General features: G+C 37.6%; 2 protein-coding genes across 4 annotated transcripts in view; one reads left to right on the top strand and one right to left on the bottom strand.

The window, feature by feature from the left end:
- Window positions 1–186: 186 nt before the first annotated feature.
- On the bottom strand, window positions 187–3120 carry b2ml (beta-2-microglobulin, like). The gene is made up of 4 exons (XM_043247495.1): window positions 2963–3120; window positions 1762–2034; window positions 1128–1151; window positions 187–972 (listed from the first exon to the last, which is right to left on the bottom strand). Exons 1-3 carry the CDS (start codon window positions 3030–3032, stop codon window positions 1138–1140), a joined length of 357 nt encoding a protein of 118 aa, XP_043103430.1. The 5' UTR covers window positions 3033–3120; the 3' UTR covers window positions 187–972; window positions 1128–1137.
- Window positions 3121–3204: 84 nt separating this feature from the next.
- The window catches only part of prkg1l (protein kinase cGMP-dependent 1, like), a 21027-nt gene continuing 3193 nt past the window's right edge, over window positions 3205–21038 (top strand). The window contains exons 1-17 of one of the 3 annotated variants that reach the window (XM_043247487.1): window positions 3205–3704; window positions 4186–4309; window positions 4524–4715; window positions 6323–6440; window positions 6533–6699; window positions 8426–8539; window positions 16125–16230; window positions 16725–16788; window positions 17610–17687; window positions 18528–18613; window positions 18896–18961; window positions 19091–19159; window positions 19264–19360; window positions 19479–19618; window positions 20344–20433; window positions 20585–20726; window positions 20872–21035. In XM_043247487.1, coding sequence (XP_043103422.1) covers window positions 4538–4715; window positions 6323–6440; window positions 6533–6699; window positions 8426–8539; window positions 16125–16230; window positions 16725–16788; window positions 17610–17687; window positions 18528–18613; window positions 18896–18961; window positions 19091–19159; window positions 19264–19360; window positions 19479–19618; window positions 20344–20433; window positions 20585–20726; window positions 20872–21035 — 1679 coding nt within the window. In that variant the 5' untranslated portion in view covers window positions 3205–3704; window positions 4186–4309; window positions 4524–4537. Of the gene's footprint in view, window positions 4310–4523; window positions 4716–6322; window positions 6441–6532; window positions 6700–8425; window positions 8540–16124; window positions 16231–16724; window positions 16789–17609; window positions 17688–18527; window positions 18614–18895; window positions 18962–19090; window positions 19160–19263; window positions 19361–19478; window positions 19619–20343; window positions 20434–20584; window positions 20738–20871; window positions 21036–21038 lie in introns of all 3 variants that reach the window. The other 2 variants (XM_043247486.1, XM_043247488.1) reach the window with 2 other exon arrangements.

Raw genomic sequence — 21038 nt, 5'->3', positions numbered from 1 at the left:
ATAATGGTAAACTCAAATACAGAAAATTAACTTTAAAAGTATATTTTGGCACCTCTGAGGTACACGGAAGAAAAAATCTGAATTTAATTTAATCTGAGGGCCAGATCTTAACCAAAACACAAAAATATGAGGTTCACTTTTTTTTTTCATTTGTCATTTGAAGTTGTGTTGAATAAATACGCACAATTAAGAAAGAAAAATATTTATTGAACCAAATTACAAGGCATTATGAATTGTACAGTCAATGACCATGAACATAATTTGGCCTACATTTCAATTTTTAAACCTTTTGTCGACGATTTTTACAAATTTATGGAGACAATAAATCTTTGCAAAAGCTGGAGGCTATTAAACATTAAAAACAAGTTTGAGCCAGTGTATGCGCAAATTATAACAATTAAACTCTCAAGAAGTCACTGATCCCGACTCTTTCACTCTTTCAATTAATTTCAGGTACATTTTAAAATAACATTAAGATGTTTAAGTGCTCATGTCGTGAAGACTAAATTAAGGCTTAAATTAAGTTTTTAGAAAATCGCTGATATATACTGCAGGCATATAGTGAATGTTCTTCAGCAGTCACCACACCAATTATATCAAGATACACAGCAAAACAATAACAATAATAATAAAGCTCAGCCTAAATATAAAGGTTTGTCTTCATCGTGTAAAAGAAAACGTATTGCTGTCTGAAACACGGGCAGAATGTCCTACAGCGGGGCTGTCCCGTCCTGGGTCCGGAGTGCTTGATTAGTGCTAGAATTAAGGTGCAGAATTAAACGCAGAGCGTCGGCCGTCCTCGATCAGGATCAGACACCCCTGAGATACGACGTCAAGGGCCAATCTACCGTTAAACACACCCAGAGCTGAACCCCGCAGGACTGGACACTACTCAATTAAATACAGAAATCAAAGCAGGATCGGAGTTTTGGGGAGAAGCTGAAGAGAAAGAACTCTTTTATTTCCAGGAATCTGTGAAAAACAAAATACGTTTAACATGCATGACTATGCTGCAAATAAAAAAAATACATGAACAACAAAACTTTGAACGCATGCTTGACTACATAGAGTACAATAACTATTAATTGCTATTAATACATAATAAATTAATAATTATTAATACATACTGGTGTATGTTCACATGTCAGCTTCTACAAGAGAAACATTAATATAAATTGACATTAGTTATCATATAATATATATATATATATATATATATATATATATATATATATATATATATTCTAATAACTTTAGTGAAAATAAAATGCCAAAACACGGGAGAAATAATGAGCCATCATCATTCAGCATAACAGATATTTTTATGTTATATTTTAACAGCATATTTATTCCGACCCGAAAATGCATCAAATATGTGTGACCATACTGAATTGTATTTTATTTTAAACTAGTAAAACCCAATGACTGGAAGGATGGTGGCAAAGTTCAAATGAACGGCGTCAGAGTTTGGCATATCATAGTGGTTCATAGTAATAGTGTTATTCCTTTCAAATATTTGGTTTTAAGGACATTTCACTTTTCTATGATAAATAAAATGTTCACGCAATCCGATTACTTAATGGCTCCCGAAACTACAATCACCACGAAAGAGAGAAATTCAATTCAGCGATCCAGTAGACAGTGAGAAAAACTCGGAGCCCCCTAAATAAGCCAACATCTGACCTTTATCTACCACTTTCTGGAATTCATCGAGAAGGAACACCGGGGCTCGTGAGGTGAAGACCTAGATAAAGTTCTCACCCCATGTGTAGGACTTTTTCTCGTTCATGTGATTGACTTCGCAGGTGTAGTCCTCTCCCAGCTGGGGGGTGAAGTCCACATATCTGGTCAGGTGAAACTTCCAGCCCTGCTCGAAGGCCAGGTCGGTCTGATGGCTGTTCTGGATCTCCTGCCCGTTCTTCTTGAGCGTAATGGTGATGTCAGGGGGGTGAAAGTCGCTCACGTAGCAGATCAACACGTTTTTTTTCCCATACTCTCCAGGATTGCGGCTGTACACCTGCACTTTGGGGGGAGCTAGAAACCATACGAAAGAAAACACAGTTACATTGATATCTGAACACGGTTCGTTCTTATATACCGTACGGCACGTATCGTCTCGCGTTTGGAAATGTTTCAAACGCCCACTTAAACGCAATTAAGCATAACAATAGCTCATATAATGACAATCCTGTAATCCAAGCATGTAAAGAATAAGAATCATTAGATGACTGTAAAAGAGGTTATTAAAGGATCATAGTAAAACTAATTCATTGTCAAGTCTGTACCAATCTTTGACGACCCTAAAAACTACTTTTGTCAACAAGAAAGTTATTGTTAATTCAAAATATAATACAATGTATTATAATAAGCACAGGTCAGAATAAATACGTTTTCGTTTTGAAATATCTGTTACAGTGAATAAAGACAGAATGTTATTTCCGATTTTATTAAACATTTAAGCAAACACTATGCATTCACAACGCTTTTTATATGTATTAAATCCCTTTTATGCATTTAATATAAACACACCAAAACGGCACGTGTCGACTTTTACCCATTTACTGCATGTTTAACTAGCTGTTTGCGTGCCGTTAGTATAAATCATTTTAACACAAGAATCGTTTAAACTGACTGAATAACATGTTATAACTTAATAATTTTTACAACCAACAACCATTAATATCCAGTATAACGAGTTTTTCGGTTAGCTACCCGCACAGGCTGTAAGTGAAAGTGAAAGTATAATGTTCCGGGGATTTTCAGACAAACAAACGCGTCTTGGACGTGTTTACATTTTCTGGATAGATTTTACAAGCCTTTTGAAGTTACAAAAATACATTTTTCAGCGTTTGGGAAACTTTTAACCGTTTAAAGGCTTTTATCCTCCGTGTTCTCCGCAGCAGATGAAATAAGTACGTCATACACTGTTTAGCCTAAAAAAACATTTATACTTTATACTTACATTTTTTGGCAAAACAGATGGCGCTGAGAAGCACAAGAGCGACTACAGCGAGTTTAAACATGGTTTTCATGTTTAAACTCTTTTATTCTGTCCGTCGAGTTCACCTCCGCCTTCCTTCAGCCTGCTTTCTGTCTGAAGCGCTGCGAAACGCAACATACGGGACACCAGATTAAACCCCGGCCCCCGAGCGCTCTCAACAAATCAGAAATCTCCTTTTTCTGTTGCCGAGGAGTTACGGCCCTCTGACGGTTGGTGGCGACCTGTAGTATTAAGAAGCGGCTTTTTAACGGCGCGCTTCACATTTCGGGTGCGTAGTTGTTGTTGTTGTTTTTTTTTTGCATTGTTAGATATAAAAAGGAAAGAAAAAGATAGTCTACGAAAAGAACAGAGAATCTAGTGTTTGTTTTCGTATTAAGAAAACAAGCAATTGGTAAACGATCAAAAACATTGATCTAAAACATTAAGGAAACTGTCAGATCTGTACAGCACTACGTTTCCCATAAGGACTCTTCCTCCTCACTTTGAAGAGCTTATATTTCAGAGATTATCATTTTTAAGCTGTCCAGAGATTTGTTCACTATAAAGAAGCTCTGCATCGTTCATCTCCACCCAGCCGTGACAAAAAAGATAGCCGAATAACAAGGGTGCATTGACATTTTCTTAAAAGTATCCTTCGATTCTGATTGGTTGACTGCAATGTTCCACCTGAGATGGTCTTCACTGCAGAGCACGAGATCCAGGGGTGAGGACACTTTGCAAAGAAACTAAAGAAAACATCCTGCACCGTTTTAAATCTGAAAGAGCACCGTTTAAAAAGCTGAAGCGTCTTTAAAAAGAAAGAGTCGACTCTGAATCGTTCAAAAGAGTTTCTTAAATGAGTCCCAAGAGGTTTCACGTTGACGTCAAAATGACACATTAGCATATTGCCCGCCCCCTTGTTGCTCCAAAATTCATTAAATGCCGCTAGACGCTGCATTTGTTTCGCTGCTTTAAAGATCGAGATTGGTGGGGTTTGGAAAAATTAATTTGGCAGTCGTTGAACAAATAGTGTAAAAATAAATGAGCTCGAATGCAATGAAAACGGGTTATTTTGTTGCAGAGTTTCATGCAACTCATAGGCTATAGTTGTGTTTAATTCTCTGTGAATGTAGCCCTGCCCACATCTCTCTCTCTCTCTCTCTCTCTCTCTCTCTCTCTCTCTCTCTCTCTCTCTCTCTCTCGAGGTGGAGATATGATTCAAACACTCACACTCGGGTTTTCTTCAGTATTCTTAAAGCTGACCAGCTCCATCATTCTAGACGGGAAATCGCCTTCGGTCTGTTTGCATTCCCCATGTTTCTTGTTCAGGTAAACGTCTTCTCAGATGTTCTTATCAGCGATGCAGTGTTTAAATAAACGAACGAAATTGTTGTTACAGTCTGTTTTTTTTTTTTTGGATAATTACACAGCGCTGGTTGCACTGTTAATATCGCAGCCGGTGAGCTTTTGCAGACTCTAAAGAATTGCAGAGCAACTTCAGTTCGTTTCTTTCCCTTGAATTTGTTCGGTCACACTTCACAAGGTCCATCGCTCCTGATGGGGACTCTCAGAGACCTCCAGTTCGCACTTCAGCTGAAGATCGAGGAGTTGCGGCAGAGAGATGCTCTCATCGACGAGCTGGAGCTGGAGCTGGACGCTAAAGATGATCTGATCCGCCGCCTGCAGGGGGAGCTCGACCGTCTGCGGCTCTCCGCCCCGGGCGCCTCGGCAGCCGGTACGACCGAATCAGATTCGTTTCATTTGTCAGCAGTACGTCGTGAGTGCTAAAACACGCTCTCCCCCTTTTAAAGTGCGACTTTAGAGGTGCATTTACTCGCACACTGCGATACTCGAGAGATAGCTATCAAATCCGGTCTTCGGGTAAATTCTCCGCAGACGCGGACAGAAAGCTGTTTGGAGCGAAACTAATTTCAAACTAATAAAATTCAAACATTTCCATCATACAAAACTGACTTTTTCCCCTGGCGAAATTACTCAAAGCTAACACGGGAGAAGCGTAAACAAAGCAAAGGAATTATATCGCTAGCAAAAATGAACTAGCCGAAATTAATTAAATTTCCGTCTATCGTTTATTATTCGTACACACTATCCCAACTAAATGTCAAACTGTGAAAGTTGAGCGGTGTACACCATTTGTTGCAGACTTGCTTTACGTTCATTGACCTATTATAATTTTTTAGACCAGTTTTTCCTCCATTTTGAAAACTAGCTACTTGTGTATCATCTAAAATGAGAGTTTCACAGTTAAATGCGTCCTTGCACTTAACTACTTGTCACTAACTATACTAATATCGCATGCAGTATTACATACTTCTAACCCTAAACATTATATGCACATGCTTAATTGCTTAATCATACTGTAGTTAAAAGAAAGCGTAACCTACAGTATTTCAGACTCCACTCGAAGGACACAAGTGAGTCGGCAGTAAATCAAATCTGACTTTATTTTCTCTGTGAACGATGCATCATTGGATATTTATTTCCATTTTGAACTCATAATCTTCAATCAAACTCTTGCCTGCCCTTTCTGTGATATGACTTACTTCTCTCTTCGACGTATCTCTCTTTGTAGAATTATACAGAAGGTAGTTATGATAGTTATACCAACAAAAAAAAAATGGATGGATGGTGCGTTTTATGAGTAATATTGACTAAATGGTCCCATGTTACACAGATTATGAACAAATATGTGTTTTGATACAAGGCCGAAAAGTATGAATGGCTTGTTTTGATAATACCTCAGTGAACCAATCTATAGAAATAGCTCTCTTTTTATAGTGTGTCCTGATTATAGAAGAAATAATCCTTAATAAATCTTTCAAGCAAAGAATTCTCTCGTCTATCGTCTTCGTTCAGCTTACTGAACATTCTTGTACAATAAAGACGAGCAACTGTTGCTTTATCTTTCATACGTCCTTAAAAGAAACGGCAATTCTTGAAGAACGCTTAAAGACAGTCCGATGCTAAAACAATAAGGCGTCTGTCCAAACGTGCGCGCGTTTAGTATTGCATGTTTAATTATGCAAATGATGGCTCTTACGCTAGAAATAGTTACAGTTATCTTGTTATTCTTTGGTACTCTGGCCATCTGTCTCCTCTGAGTGTTCGAACGCTGATCTGTATGGATTTATGCTAATTGAGTTTTAAATTAAATACAATTCCAAACGTTCGGAAACGCATCATAATGATCTATGACCGAGCAAAATGTACTTTATTTTGATTTGCAATGCGCATGGGTAATTTGTGCAGAGTTCAGAGGCAACAACCCGGCCTTTTTTTAATCTTATAAAGCATTGTGTTACTCATTTCATTTGCATTTAGGTCAACAACGTGCTTCTTCCCTGAGAGTGAGGAGAAAAGCGCTGCTGACAGAACCAGTTACCTTGGAGCCCAAACTAGTCTTGCAAAACCCACCAATCAGCCACAGCAAGAGTCAAGAGTAAGGACCTGCCTAAAATCCCAACCCGTTCCTTTGTTGCCTACTGCTACATTTCCCCAGTGCAAGTCTTTATCTGTCTTTATTTCTTTCAGGTCACAGCGGCTGATAGAAGCGGCTCTGGCAGAAAATGAGTGTATGAAATATCTAGACGGGGATCAGATGCGGTGTTTGGTGGATTCTGCCTGTCCCCTGACGCTCAAACAGGGTGTGAGTGTTGTCCAGGAAGGGGATGATGGGACCCAGGCATATATAGTTGAAGGTGAACGAAATGAAAATGATACTCTCTTCTCATGCTGCATGTTGATCTTTGAGCGAGTCTGAACGATCACAGAGCCCCTTGCTTACATGGGTATCTTATAACCCAGTGCTCTAAAGTCACTCATTATTAGCTGAGGTCCAGTTATGCCTCCAGGCGTATTGTAAATAATTGATTGCTGGGGCTCTTTAATACTCTCTCTGGTTTGCAGTGAGATGTGCTTGTTTTGGTACTGTTTGTCTTTTGCTTTCAGCTTTTAGTCACCCTTCAGGTCTTTACATTCAGTTTGCACATAAATCTCAATCATCATGGCTACATCTGACTGTTAGTGGAGTTATATCCCCTTAATCCTATAATACTGCATAATATAATATTATATTATATAATATAATAAAATATAATTTTGCTACTGTGATGTTTAGACTTGAAATGAATAACTGCATTTATGACAAGGCCGTCGGTTTGATTTTAGCTCAAAAATATTTTGTGCTTCCTTTTTGATTAATGATATCTTCTCAGCAAAAGATGTTATATGTGACAAAACAATTTGTGATAAAATACACAATCAGAGAAAAAAAAAATTAAATTAACTATTTTTATTTAATGTATTTATTTGCTTTTTTTCTACTTTGCTATTGTTATTTTTATATCAATTAAAAATAGAATAAAAATTGAAAACAGTTATTTTATATTGTAATAACATTTCACAATATTAATGTTTTATATAAAATAAATGTAACCTTGGCGAACAAACAACACAACAATCATTTTTATCCCAAAATTCCATCTTTTCTTCTCAGGATTGCAAGTTAATTCTGTCTTTATGACTTTATAAATTGCCAAAGTCAGATTTGAAAAAAAACACAATTACCGTTGATTGTTAGTTTATTGATTTATTTATAATCCTGTGACCAAAACCAGCTTCCATAAGTATCTATATATGCGTGTACATTTTTGCTAAAGGAAACAAAATTACATTCTCGTTATCCATGTACTGTAAGTTAGTCTGACTTCACAAAAATTATGCCAGCGCTTTAGTCCTGCTGATATCAAGAGCAAGCAGCAAAGAGGTCACTTCACATAGAATTCTTAAAGATACAGTAGCCAAAAAACAAAACAAGCAACAAACAAAACACACACACACACACACATGCATTCCTGTTTTAAAGAGAAGATGCAAAATAATCATAAAAATGTTGGTGCCGGAAACACTGACTAACATTACAAGTGTACTTCAGACACTCGTTCAATCTGTCCCTGTCTCTGACTGAAGCACATTAATTAGTATGCACCTCCCATAGTGTTTGCAGGACCAGGCAGGTAGCAGGAGAAATGTGAGACTGACCTGCTTCTGGAAAGACAGAAAGAAAACACTCCTGCTGGTTATGTGGGGCGAAATGAGTTTTAAAATGTCAGCGCATGTCTAAACACTCAAGTGAAATAAAGGCATAGAGAGGAGCAGGAGTGAAATCTATTACCGTCTGTTAAAGTCTTCATCAATACCTGTCCGTGAGCTGTGCTAATTCCAGCCGTGATTTGCTAAAGGAGGACAGTATTTGTTCTGATGTGCCAGATTGTTTGGGCCCTGAGCATCTCCGTGCCTAATCTGCGACGGGTCAGATCATCTGTCTATGTGACAGTCACGCTGCCGCTCAACACCTGTCACTCCCGCCAACCTTGAGGGCTGTAGATGACATGTGTGTGTGTGTGTGTGTGTGTGTGTGTACAGAGGGAAAGCTGGAGGCATCCAGGGCTGGCCAGAGGCTGCACATCATTGAGCCGGGGATGATGTTTGAAGAACTGGCCCTCGTTTATAACCACACCTGCTCCGCTACTGTCACAGGTATTGACATACACGTGTGCCTCCACACACACACACGCACATACGCACTTGTTAGTAAAACTAACCTATATGCCTTCGGGGGGGTTAGAAATATTTTGTTGCTAAAAACCATTGATCTGCTTCAGAGGACATGTGAAAACCCACTGGAGGCATATAGGTTATTGGTATATAGGCATATATCCGATTTAGGGAGCTTTAAAATAACGGCCGCTATTTTTATTTTTAAATCAATGGCAACACACACACAAAAAACTGCAAATTTTATAGTTAGAATTCAGAGAAAGTCTGAATTGTGGGATAATTGCCTTTTTTATAAAAATTTTATTTAATATTTTTTGCAATTGTGAGCTGTAAGCTAAATTTACTAAATTTAAAGTTGCAATTGTGAAACGTGCCATTACGTTGCAAAACACAATATTATAATTGTGAGATATAAACTTATGTTATGTGTTATAAAGTTGCTATTACTACCAACAAAGTCAATTTTTTGAGTCACAATGTTCTTAAGTGTATTTTGAACACACCGAGCTGCTATAACATTTTAATTTCCCTCCTGGGATTAATAAAGTTTACTGAATCGAATCAAATATACATTTACAGGTCACATCTGTGACATATAAAGTGACAGTTGTGAAATATACAATTCCATGTAATTCCATGGTGGAAAAGATACTGAATTGTGGTGTAAAAAGGTGTAAAGTCAAAATTCAAAGAAAAATTCAGAGTTCGTATAGCATAATTCTGGCTTTCTTTCCACAGAACTGGTGAAAAAACGTTTTTGATATTATTTATTTATTTTTTTGTTATGAAGTGGCAGAAATGAGCTTCCATAGTATTGAAACAAACAATCAATGTGGATAGTATAGATTGGATAATTTGCTTTTGGAGGAATCTTGTACTTGCAGACTTTGTTGTCTTGTCCAATCTTAGCACAGTTTTAGTCACTGAGATCTATTTGAAAACTCTAAATAAGATGTGCGATCAATGTGGTCTTGGTCTTTTTCTCAGAAGAAGGAGAGCTTTAAAAGTCTCTATTTGCTGTGCATTTATTCCTGTTGTTAGTATTCCTGTTGCTGAGATATTGAATCGCATTTGAAAATGATTCATTTGCGCACTCGCAGCTAAGATGTTCACAAAATGAGTGTAGTAGTACATATGTCGATTTTTTTCCAGTTTAATCCCACTTGGGATGCTGTGAGCGTGTCTGGGTAATCAGAGTATTCCCACCATCACCAGTCTGAGGCTGTTCTGAGAGATCAGTGGAATATAACATCAAAGGAATCAGGAAAATCCACATATAAATTCTCAGCCTACAGCACGCCACACTAGAGTGCACAAAACATGCTGCATATTGAATGCGCAGATCTACAAAACCCATTTGGTTGTGATTTGTAAATCTCTTTATGTGTTGGTTTTTTATCTTTTATGTTGGTCCTTCTGATCTTACAACACTAGATGCCTTTTGAGAAAAGACGTCTTCTTTAGATACATCTGTTATCAATTGGTGCATCCGATGCTCAACACTAAAAATGCTATGTATATGTTGAAATTGTGCTTTTTGAATTAAATAAAAAAATGTTGCTGTGTCCTATAGAATGCAGCGTTGGTTACTCTAAAACATACTTAGGAAAATAATTGTTGTTAAGTTTAAGAATTGGATGGGATTAAAGATTTAGAATAAGGTCTTGCAGAACAAGACATTAATATGTGTTTTTTAAGTAATAATAAACAGTCAATATCCCAGTAATATCCATTCTAATAACCAACTAGTTAACATTGAGAATTGGACACTTGCCACTTGTGGGACAAGAGTGCCATCTATGGCTCAGCCTGGCCAAATCAGTTGGCAAAGTTGGCTTTGTTGACACCCCTATCTCCCAGGCTGAGCTGTTTGTGACAGTATCTAGGCCATGGTCCACACCTCAGCCTGCTCATCGCTGAGGGCTTCAAGATCTGCTCTGCCCCGCACTGAAACTCAATCAAAGTCGGCACGTCGATCTCCCCTCAGGAAGGTGGCGTCTTCACTTTACAGTGGTGAACCAGAACAAGATGCCTTCTGGGCTTCCCTGCATCAATGCCCATTCCTGCACACCCCTAGGCAAGTCTGTGGTTCCAGTGGTACTACTTGTACGGAGTTTGAGAGTGTCTCACGTTTCCCAACCCATCACGGTAGCTCAGCTGGACAAACGACGGTTCAGATTGCTTGGAGACCTCCCAGGTTCAGTGGTGTCTTTGAGATTTCGAAGGCAGTCTGAGACTCTCCTGTCTTGTGCAAGCAGATTGCTGTCAAAGGATGCTATTTGAGTCGGTCCCTCCAGCCAAGATGGAGTCAGAGTTTTACAGCCCTTACTTCATTGTGCCCAAGAAAGGTGGTGGTCTTAAACTATTGGCAGTGCATCTGACTTTGTGGCAGTTCTGGCCACTGCTGCAGGGCAAGCATGTTTTGGTCTGCACAGACAATACTGTGGCTGTGTCATACATCAACCACCAGGGAGGTTTACGATCATGCCTCATGTCACAGCTTGCCTGCCATCTTTTCCTTTGGAGTCTGACGCAGCTCAAGCTATCCACATTCCAGGGGAGCTCAATCGTTCAAGACCTCCTTTCTTGGGGGTTCAGCATCAATGGCACCCACATCCAGATTTTTGGAAACTCCATGTGTGGCTCCTGGAAGGGACATGGCAGACCTGAGTAAGCCCATGCACTGAAGTAGAGTCTGTTCGTTGCCTGGTGTTCTTCTCTCAGAGAAGACCCCCGAAGTTGCACGACTGGAGTAGTGCTTTATTTCCTACAAGAAAGGCTGGAGCGTAGACTGTCACCCTTCACCTTGAAAGTGTATGTGGCTGCTGCAGCTCGTCATGATGCAGTGGACATCCAGTCATTGGGAAAGCATGATTTCATCTTGAGGTTCCTGAGGGGTGCCAGGAGGTTAAATCCTTCTATGTCTTGGCTGGGCTTCAGATGGGTCCTTTTGAGCAACTGGAGTCAGTTGAGCTGAAGTTCCAGTCTGCTAAGACAGTGTTCCTGACCTTGCTCACTTCCATCAAGCTCATTCCGGGGAGCTCATCAGAGCTCTACACATTATGTGGACCAGCTGAAAGGGAAGGCTGTCTCTAAGCAGAGGTTGGCTCACTGGATAGTGGGTGCAATCGCCCTGGCGTACCAGACCCAAGGTTCACTCCATCCCTTGTTCCCTGGTGGAGGGAACGGAGACTTTATGTCTCCTTGAATCATCGCTGAGTGCCAGGGACCAGTTCTTGGCTCCTCAGCAAAAATTGATGAGAGGTTCCACTTGTCACCTATTTACACCTGTGTGATGGACAGTGGCTCAGGATGTGTTAACCACTTGCCAAATTTCATTGCCATTTTCTCTTAATGAGAGCCCAGTCTGTTGTCATGACATAATGTCTCTGTCCCCTCCATCAGGGAACAAGGATTTCATATGTAACCTAGATGTTACGTAGTTACAGTGTGAACCAGTCACAATTGTGGGATTCACATAGTAAGATATGACATCTTATTGCAAGATATATTGTCACAATTATGAGAAATATGTGGCAATTATTAAAAAAAGGTGTAAGTAGTTATATGTCATTGTGAGATTATTTGAAAAAAAGAGAAAATATATCTTTTATATGTCTTTCTCCAACCCTAAAGAATATACCTTTGTCAGATAGATGAATTAACGTTCATATCTGAGGAGTATCCCCTATAGCCTGCTTTGATTTATGGTTCTCTCAACTCCTCTTCTCTCACTTATTTCACATCCTCTCTGGAGTCCAGCCTGAGCCACAGGGGCATCAGCTTGACCTATTAATTTTAATACAGGGTCATAGGAAGGCATATAATGAAAAAAGCAAGGAATAAAGTCCGAAAGAAATTGAGTAGGCTAAAAAAGATGGATTGAAAGTGAATGGAGGATACAATCAAGTTAGATTATTTTCCAGATGTTTCTTGTACAGAAGAATGTCTACCTAGATTGTGTGTGGTTTTCATCTTTCAGTCGATATCCTTTTCCACTTTCACAGTTCTCTTTTATTTTATCCCTCTCAGCCCCTCTTTCTGAATTTTCAAGAGTATTTCTTTCCTCTCACCCCTCTTATTTCAAGCCTCTGATCATGCTTTCCCCAACTCTTTTCTTCAGCTTTGTTCAGGTTTTGTGTTTGGTGACAGCTTGAAATTGCTTTTTGCTTTTTTCACTTCGCTCCTCTTTTTTCTTCTCACTGTTTCTTTTCCGATCCTTACTCTCTTCTATATGTCTAAGTAAAAGATTATCAGTTTCCACCATTGCTTGTAGCTCTCAGATTCTGTGACTTGCATTTTAAAATGTGAGCTTTGTGACCTTAATTAAATGGGAGGGCAAATATTACAGTGGTATTAAAGTCATACTTAAACAAGTAAACATGTCATTGCGTTAGAAACGATATAAACAACCAGTTAATAAATATATGTAACCTTGCCTCTGAAAACCTAGCTAAAGTCATGTTTTGTTTGATTTAAGGTTTTCTAGATAAAATCAACCTTCATAATGTAAAGAACATTCTATGAACATGTAACCTTGATATCTTTAATAGGCTATTGGCTGCACTGTAAAAATGTAATGTCAAATCTACAGTAATTTACTTTATTTGTGCACAGAAAATTACTGTATATTAGTTTACAACAGAATACCGTAGTTTCAGTCAAGATTTCATTAATGTAAGTAGTACTATGAGTGTCACAGTAACCAGCAATGTCTTTTACAAAATCACAGGAACTTGTAGAAAACACAGTAACTAATTATGTAATGTAGAAAATTACAGTAATTGTCAATGTATTGTAGAAAACAAAATAAGCAATTATACACTGTAGAAAAGTACAGTAACCAACAATGTGCTGTAAAAAAATACAGTAACCTAATATATCCAGCTTAATTTTAATGAGAGAGCGGGCACAACTATTTGTAAGTTAAATGTGTTTGTCCACTGGTGTCTTTCGATTCCAGTTATTTTACCCGTACAAAAACAGCCCATTATACCGCTTCATACCAACTTATAATCCTTATTATTTTAACTTCAGTGTCATAGTCATAAATACACCCCCCAAAATTGATTTCACCATACTGCCATACACTAGGGTTTTCTGAAACCCAGCCACTGGGATAAAGAAAGAAAAGTACACAGTACACAGGCAACTGGGTTTCCAGCCAATGACTGCATTTAATTTGACCTTACTGTAATTCTGTTACATTTTAAGTTTGAATAGAGCATACAGGAAGCAAATGTATCCTTTATTAATAATAATAATAAGAAGAAGAAGAACAGAAGATTTTTTTTTCAACACATCTAGCAATGAAGTATGATTAATGAATCTTGGTATAACAATTAAAGCAGTTTACTGTGGTATTACTTATTGGTAATTTCAGGACGTTTTTTTAGTAAGACCATGTCATAGATTAAAATTAATGGATGAAATACATTGAAAAAAAAAAAAAAAAAAATATATATATATATATATATATATATATATGAGATATGTGAGATATATGAGATATACATTAATATATATTAAAGACCACATAACCTTGAATGATTATTTTATATTAAATAATAAAGTTGCTGGAAGAAAGTCTGTTTGTAAAAATGTCCGAGAATACTATGTTATCTGCTACATGTATTACATCAAGTGACTTTTATTTTTACTGAAAGAGAGGGTAAAAATGTTTTAAATATTAAAACAACATAGAGTATGCATTTCAAAATGAAGACACATTGTGGATTTTGAATGTTAGTGGAACCTGCCTGTACTGTATAGTTAACTGGTTTAGCAATAACACTGCAACAATATTACAATATTAATATATAAATTATTATAATATGATACTATATTTCAAAGTGTTGCATAATGAACAATAGGCTTTGAAACAGTCTCTTTAAAACCCACTGCAGACTTTTATGGCACCTCTGCAGACTTTTCCACAGATATGTCAAGCATTTAGTTAAGAGTAATTTAAATAATAACAGTAGCGACTCATCAAACCTGTTTGGCTTTCTGGCTCGATCTGGCCTTGAAACTGAACTAAAATAAAATTTGATTGATTTCAAATCTGTCAAAGTAATCCCAAAGTAATGTTTTTGCTTCTTATTAAAAAAACAATGATTCGAGAAGTGGATAAATAATGTTTTCGTCTTTAAGAATCGGCTTGAATTGAATAAAAATGGTTGCAACAATGTGCGAGGAATCAAAGCACGGGAAAACTTGGTTGCGTTTAACAAAACCGAATGTTTTCCTCTAATTAAAAACCCAGCGGACACATGAGGCATGCCCTTCACTAAAAGATGAGGAAGTTAACTTACCATAAAATATTTATTTATTTATCCATCCAAATATATGTATGTGTGTCACTCTAAAGGGTTTTTTTTCAATTTAAATCGACCCCCCAAAAAATGCATTTCAGTCATATCTGTGTTCATGATATTTATTGCAGTCCAGTTCTGCATTTTTTTTTTCTGTGTAAGGATTAATGTCAAATTGTGGGCATTCCTCAGAGGGAAGGACGGGAGATAAGAGAGAGGTAGACAGAGGTAGCAGAGGAGACAGATTGCAGCATTTCTCTTCCCAGCGACAGCACAGTCAATTAATCGTCGTCATTACTAATTCAAGAGAGTCTCAGAAAGTGATAGAGAATGAGTTTGGGGTGAACTCTATTTTCAGCTCTTCCCTATATTTTTTTTTTCTGAAAAATTGTAACTTGCTAGAAGCAGGTCACTGCTCAGGAGGAGAATTTTTCCGTGCATTTTAGAGCCACCTGAGGCAGAAATCCTGAACCGCAAAGTGCTTTTTTCAACTATATATAAAATGACGTTTTTTCTCTTTTAATACACCTTTATGTAATTCATTCCTGCGATCGCGTTATCATTCAGAAATCACCTTAATACTCAAATGTATTAATAATGTTGCACTGCTGTTTTGAGGAACCTGTGGTACTTTTCTTCAGGATTCTTTGATGAATAAAAAGAAATAAAAGTCATCTAAATATCAGTTTAAGATATCGTATGTTAACGTACCCCAACGTTTGAACAGCAGTTTTTTATTTTATTTTATTTTTAACTTTTTTTTATTTAATATCATTGGTCTCACTGACTTGGTTTTCATGTAAGCTGTTATATAAACGTCACAGGGGCCTTTGGCCCTGATATATGAAACAAACAAATGATTTTCATTGCCTGGCAACTCATATATTGCCCTGGAAATTTAATTTGTCCCATGTTAACTTAAAAATATTGATGAGCGTTTAGAGATAATGTTTACTGCTGAACAAAATGGCAGATCATCCTCAATCCATGTAAGTCTGCTGTCTCCCACAGAGGTCTCGCACTTGTTTGTTTTATACAGTTCATTCCGTCCATATCAATTTCTCTTTCTGTCTATCCACCAAAGCTCTCCCTCTTTCCTTTGATCTCTCTCCTTCACAGACATCAGGAAAAAATCACGTCTTTGTGTTTCACCAAAACAAAGAGCCGTGAGTTCACAGACTGTTGGAAATCCAGTTCTTCTCAGTCTCTGCTGTGCGTGTGTGTGTGTGTGTGTGTGTGTGTGTGTGCAGCTCTGGTGAACAGCAGGTTGTGGGTGATGGAGGGTCAGGTGTTTCAGAGGATCATGCAGAGGAACGGCCTCATCGCTATCACACAGTCTCTGCACTTCCTGCGCAGGTCATTACCATACTCACTAAATCCAAAAATTTTATTTCAGTTAATGTTTATTTTATTTTTTATTTTTGGTGCTTCTTTGTGCTTTAAAGAGGTTTTTCATTGGCTGATTTATAAATAATAGGAGGATCATATATATATATATATATATATATATATATATATATATATATATACTATAAAATGAAAAAAACTTAAAACATAGACTTATAGAATATATAAAACATATGGAAAACTTGTTAAGAGTTAAATGTATAATAAAATGTAAATTCATTGCAATTGTTTAGTATTAATAGTATATATTTTTTTAAAAATTATTGGCTATAATTATGTAAAAAACATATGTTTCAACATATTTTTACTTGGTTTACTGAAAATCATTAATTTAGCGCTGCATTCAGATGTAATTTGGTGTAAGGGAGTGTAATGTGATTAACTCTGTTCTAGTGAATGCGGCTGTCTGGTTTCCTGACTCTCGTTTGTCTGTGTCTGTTTAGTGTGCCACTGCTCTGTGTGTTTCCAGAGGATGTTCTTGCGAAAGTGTCTGATTCACTGGAGGAGGTGCGTATGAATAAACATAATATATTTCACTGCTGTACCCGATCAGCATGTGACCAATAAACCTTTAACTTGAAGGTCATAGTGCATAGTACTTTTTGCACCAATTAAAGGAATAGTTTACCCCAAAATGTTTTAGTCTGTCATTAATTACTCCCCCTCGTGTCGTTCCAAACCAGTAAGACCTTCGTTCATCCTTGGAACACAAATTAAGATATTTTTGATGAAATCTGAGAGCTCTCGAAGCCTCCATAGATGCTGTCTATAGAAACATAGCAAGGAGATCATTAAAATAGTCCATGTGGCATCAAGTTCAACCTGTAATTTAACAAAGCTATGAGAATACTTTTTGTGCACGAAGAAAAAAAAAAAGACACTTTGTGTCCTCCACCTCACTCTATATTGCAAGTAACGTGTACGTGGATACACTGTTTATGTTCAGATCTAACCGCAAATATACACTGCATGCATTGTTTAGGTATGTGATATCTCCAAAACGTGACGCAGAACAGACAAATTGTTAAATAAAGTCGTTATCTTTGTTTTCTTCACGCACAAAACATATTCTTGTAGAAATCACAATGTGACTTCATTTTTGATCCTTGCTGTTTCTGGACGGTCAGAGAGCTCTCTGATTTCGTCAAAAATATCTTAATATGTGTTGCGAAGACGAACAAAGGTCTTACGGGTTTGGAACGACGTGAGGTGAGTAATTATAACTATCCCTTTAATCAAAACACTGATATAAAAACTATTTTTTTCAGTATATATATATATAATGTTTTTCTCTCTATTTAAATCCATATGCATCATATACGTCATAGTCTCACTACAATGATGGTGATTATATCATTCGAAATGGAAATCCAGGAGATAAACTGTACATTCTGAGTCAAGGCCAGGTGAGAAAGATATCTATCTATCTATCTATCTATCTATCTATCTATCTATCTATCTATCTATCTATCTACTGTATCTGTCTGTCTATCTGTCTATCTATCTGTCTCTCTGTTAACTAAAATATGCCTAATATGTGTTACACTTACTGTATTTCATCTTATTATTTTAGCTACAGTGGTTACCAAATGTGTGTGTGTGTGTGTGTGTGAGTTAATACATACACAAACACACACACAGTCAAACCCAAGTTCATTCAGACACCTTCAACATTATCACAATTTATTTGGTAGTTTAGAGAATGTTAATAAGATTATTTCAAGAACTGTGTCAAAACAAAATCATCTTGATAATGTCAGATAATTAATGTGTGTAATGAGATCGGTCGAATAGCTGTCAGCTGTTAAATTTAAGCACACAATTAAATAATACCAATTTAGGTCAACCAATTAAGCAATGCATTATATTGTTCAGTCTGTGTAAGAAAGTCACATTATTAATTCAGGAAAAACAATTAAGCAAAACGCGACCAGGTCAATGTGCCTAAATAATTTTTAGTCCCATATTTGTATCAGTTTTACTGAAGTTCAATGTATGAACAATTTTAGGTATAACATATCACGGTTCACTTTAATGACATAAATGAAATTTTCTTAAAAAAATAAATACAGTATAAAAACAATTACGCCTATGGAATGTCCCCCAATGCGTGTGTGTGTGTGCATAACCGTGTGTTTGTGTGCGTGCGTATATGTATATAGAACAAGAATTATATCTGGTGTCTGAATTATTTTTGTTTGACAGATACAGTGAATGCATAACAGCATGCGTGCTTTTGTTCATAGGTGAAAGTATTAGAGAAGCACTCGGCCAGTGAGGAAAGCATGACGGTGTCTGTCCTCACCAGAGGGGATTGTTTTGGAGAGAGAGGGTAAGATTCAGCCCTAACCAGCAGGAGGTGCCACTCTCTGCCATTTACCTCGCGGCTTTTTACCCATCCAACACAAGAGATACGACCAGAAAACTCACAAAAACCATGCATATTAAGAGCAGAATAGATAATACGACTTATGTAATGCTTTGTAGGCTGCGCACCGGTTTTCTAACTCGCCCAGAAGCTCAAACATGTGCAATGCTTTCGAGGACCATTGAAATTCAAGTCAGAAGTTATCATGTAACATTAACATCTCAGACCTGTTCCTTTGCTCTCCAGAGACGACGCGAGGTCGATGAGCGCTCTTGCCGCAGGCGATGTGACATGTCTGGTCGTAGACAGAGAGTAAGTGTGCGCCGCGAGGGATAAACCGACATTCATGCTATGAAAACAGCAAAGTGGGCGCAAAAACATAACTAATTCAGACTTGTGCTGTAAAGCTGACCTTGGCTGTATTCCACAATCTATATCTAGGGTTTTCAAAAAAGTAACTGGAGGTTCGGATGATGCCAGGAAAAATCCTAGCAACAAGGCCAGATCGAAGTAAGACTTTGAAGTCTGTGTATTTTACATTATTCACTCAAATAAATGAAACATCGCCGGGGTGATGTTAATGAAAGTCGTGGGGGTCTCTATATGATAAACAGGGCAGACGAAGATGGTTCTGTGTTTGGAGAAACGTCTCTCGGCAGTTTTCAGATGCTGTTTAATCTTGGAGAAGGACAGTACGGTCACACTCAGCTCGTGAGTACTGTATAATGTGTGTTATTAATTAGCCACGAAGTTTACGACTGTTTTGATTTAAAAAAAAAAAAAAGTTCTACTTAGTAATTATAATTCAGCCAACGTTTTTTGTCATTAGGTCCATTTGAAGAGCGACTCCAACTGTAAGTTTGCATTGAAGACCATTAGAAAGCAGGCCCTACAGAGCCCAGGCCAAAGAGAGAGGATCCTTGCAGAGAAACACATCCTGATGGATCTCCAGAGTCCATTTATAGTGAGGTCAGAACATACACTAGGGCAGGGGGGTCCAGCAGAAATCCTGCCTCTAGGTTTCGAGGGAGACCTTGATTTCCTGCTTTCGTTGGTTTTAAACTCTGAAGGACAGTGGCTCTCCAGGAGGAGGAGACTGCAGTCTTTTTCATCTTTTGAGAACGTTTCATTACAGGTTCATCAGTGTCTGAGTTTTGAAGCACCAGCAGTAAACGGTTTCTGACGAACTAGAGATTTTAAGGTTGTTAACAACTAAATATCGCGTGAACCCATGATATCAGGCGATGAAAACCTTTTTTTAATATTTCATTGAAAACCTTTTTTACTGGCCAAGGCTGCACCTAAAAACAGTAATACTGAAATGTTAATACAATTTAAAATAGCTGATTTTTATGTAAATATATTTTACTAATATATAGCTGAATTTTAATCTTTTATTATTTCAGCCTTCAGTGACGCGGTCCTTCATAAATCTAATATGATGCTTAAGAAACATTTTCAGGATTATTTGATGAATAGAATATATTTTTTGTGCTTTAAATATTATATATATATATATATATATATATATATATACATATATAGACATAATAAGTTGACATAAAACGATAACGTAAAACAAATGAATGTGTGATAAAACTTTAACATCAATGTCATCCTGTCAAATTAATTGCTAATGAAATTGTAATATTTAATGTGTCAATATTAACGTTGTGCTTTATATTTGTGGTCAGGTTGCATTGTACGTATAAAGATGCTCGGTGCCTATATATGCTGATGGAGGCTTGTGAAGGTGGAGATCTGTGGAATTTACTGAGAGAGAGGTACATGTTCTCTCTCATACGCAAAAGCATTCGATAGTATAAAGCTCAAAATATACAGAAATAAAACACGTACAGACTCATCGGTGAAGACATCGTCTTATGAACCGAACTAAACTGACAGTGAGTCACTAATAAGTGGATGCCGTTTCAGGGGGTCGCTGGAAGAAGATGCCGTTTGCTTCTACGCAGCGTGTGTGCTGGAAGCTCTAAGTGTACTACACGCCAAAGACATTGTTCACAGAGACCTGAAACCTGAAAATGTGCTCCTGGACCAGCGAGGATACGCTAAACTGGTGCTGAACACGTACATATTCAACCACATTTAAAGTCAAACCAGATGGCAGCCTGCAACCGCTTGATTGTGATGATTCATACCGGGTCGTTTTAACTGATATAACACTTCAGCTGTGTTTCTCTCTCTGTCTCTGTGTCTGACAGACGGGGTTTGGTTGTGCTAAGAAGCTGGGCTCTTTGCGCAGAGCCTGGTCGTTCTGCGGGTCTGTGGGTTATCAGCCTCCAGAGGTCATTCTGCATCAAGGTCACGGCCTGTCCACAGATCTCTGGGCTCTAGGGATGCTGCTGTATGAATTGCTCAATGGCAGGTG

This window comes from Puntigrus tetrazona, chromosome 8, assembly GCF_018831695.1.
Source record: "Puntigrus tetrazona isolate hp1 chromosome 8, ASM1883169v1, whole genome shotgun sequence".
NCBI classification, from domain to species: domain Eukaryota; kingdom Metazoa; phylum Chordata; class Actinopteri; order Cypriniformes; family Cyprinidae; genus Puntigrus; species Puntigrus tetrazona.
This window is presented reverse-complemented; position numbering and strand designations above follow the sequence as displayed.

Coding starts and splice junctions, on each gene's coding strand:
- b2ml (XM_043247495.1), bottom strand. CDS start 3,032: ATGAAAACCATGTTTAAACTCGCTGTAGTCGCTCTTGTGCTTCTCAGC. Junction 2,035..2,962: donor CATCTGTTTTGCCAAAAAAT/GTAAGTATAAAG, acceptor TATGGTTTCTAG/CTCCCCCCAAAGTGCAGGTG.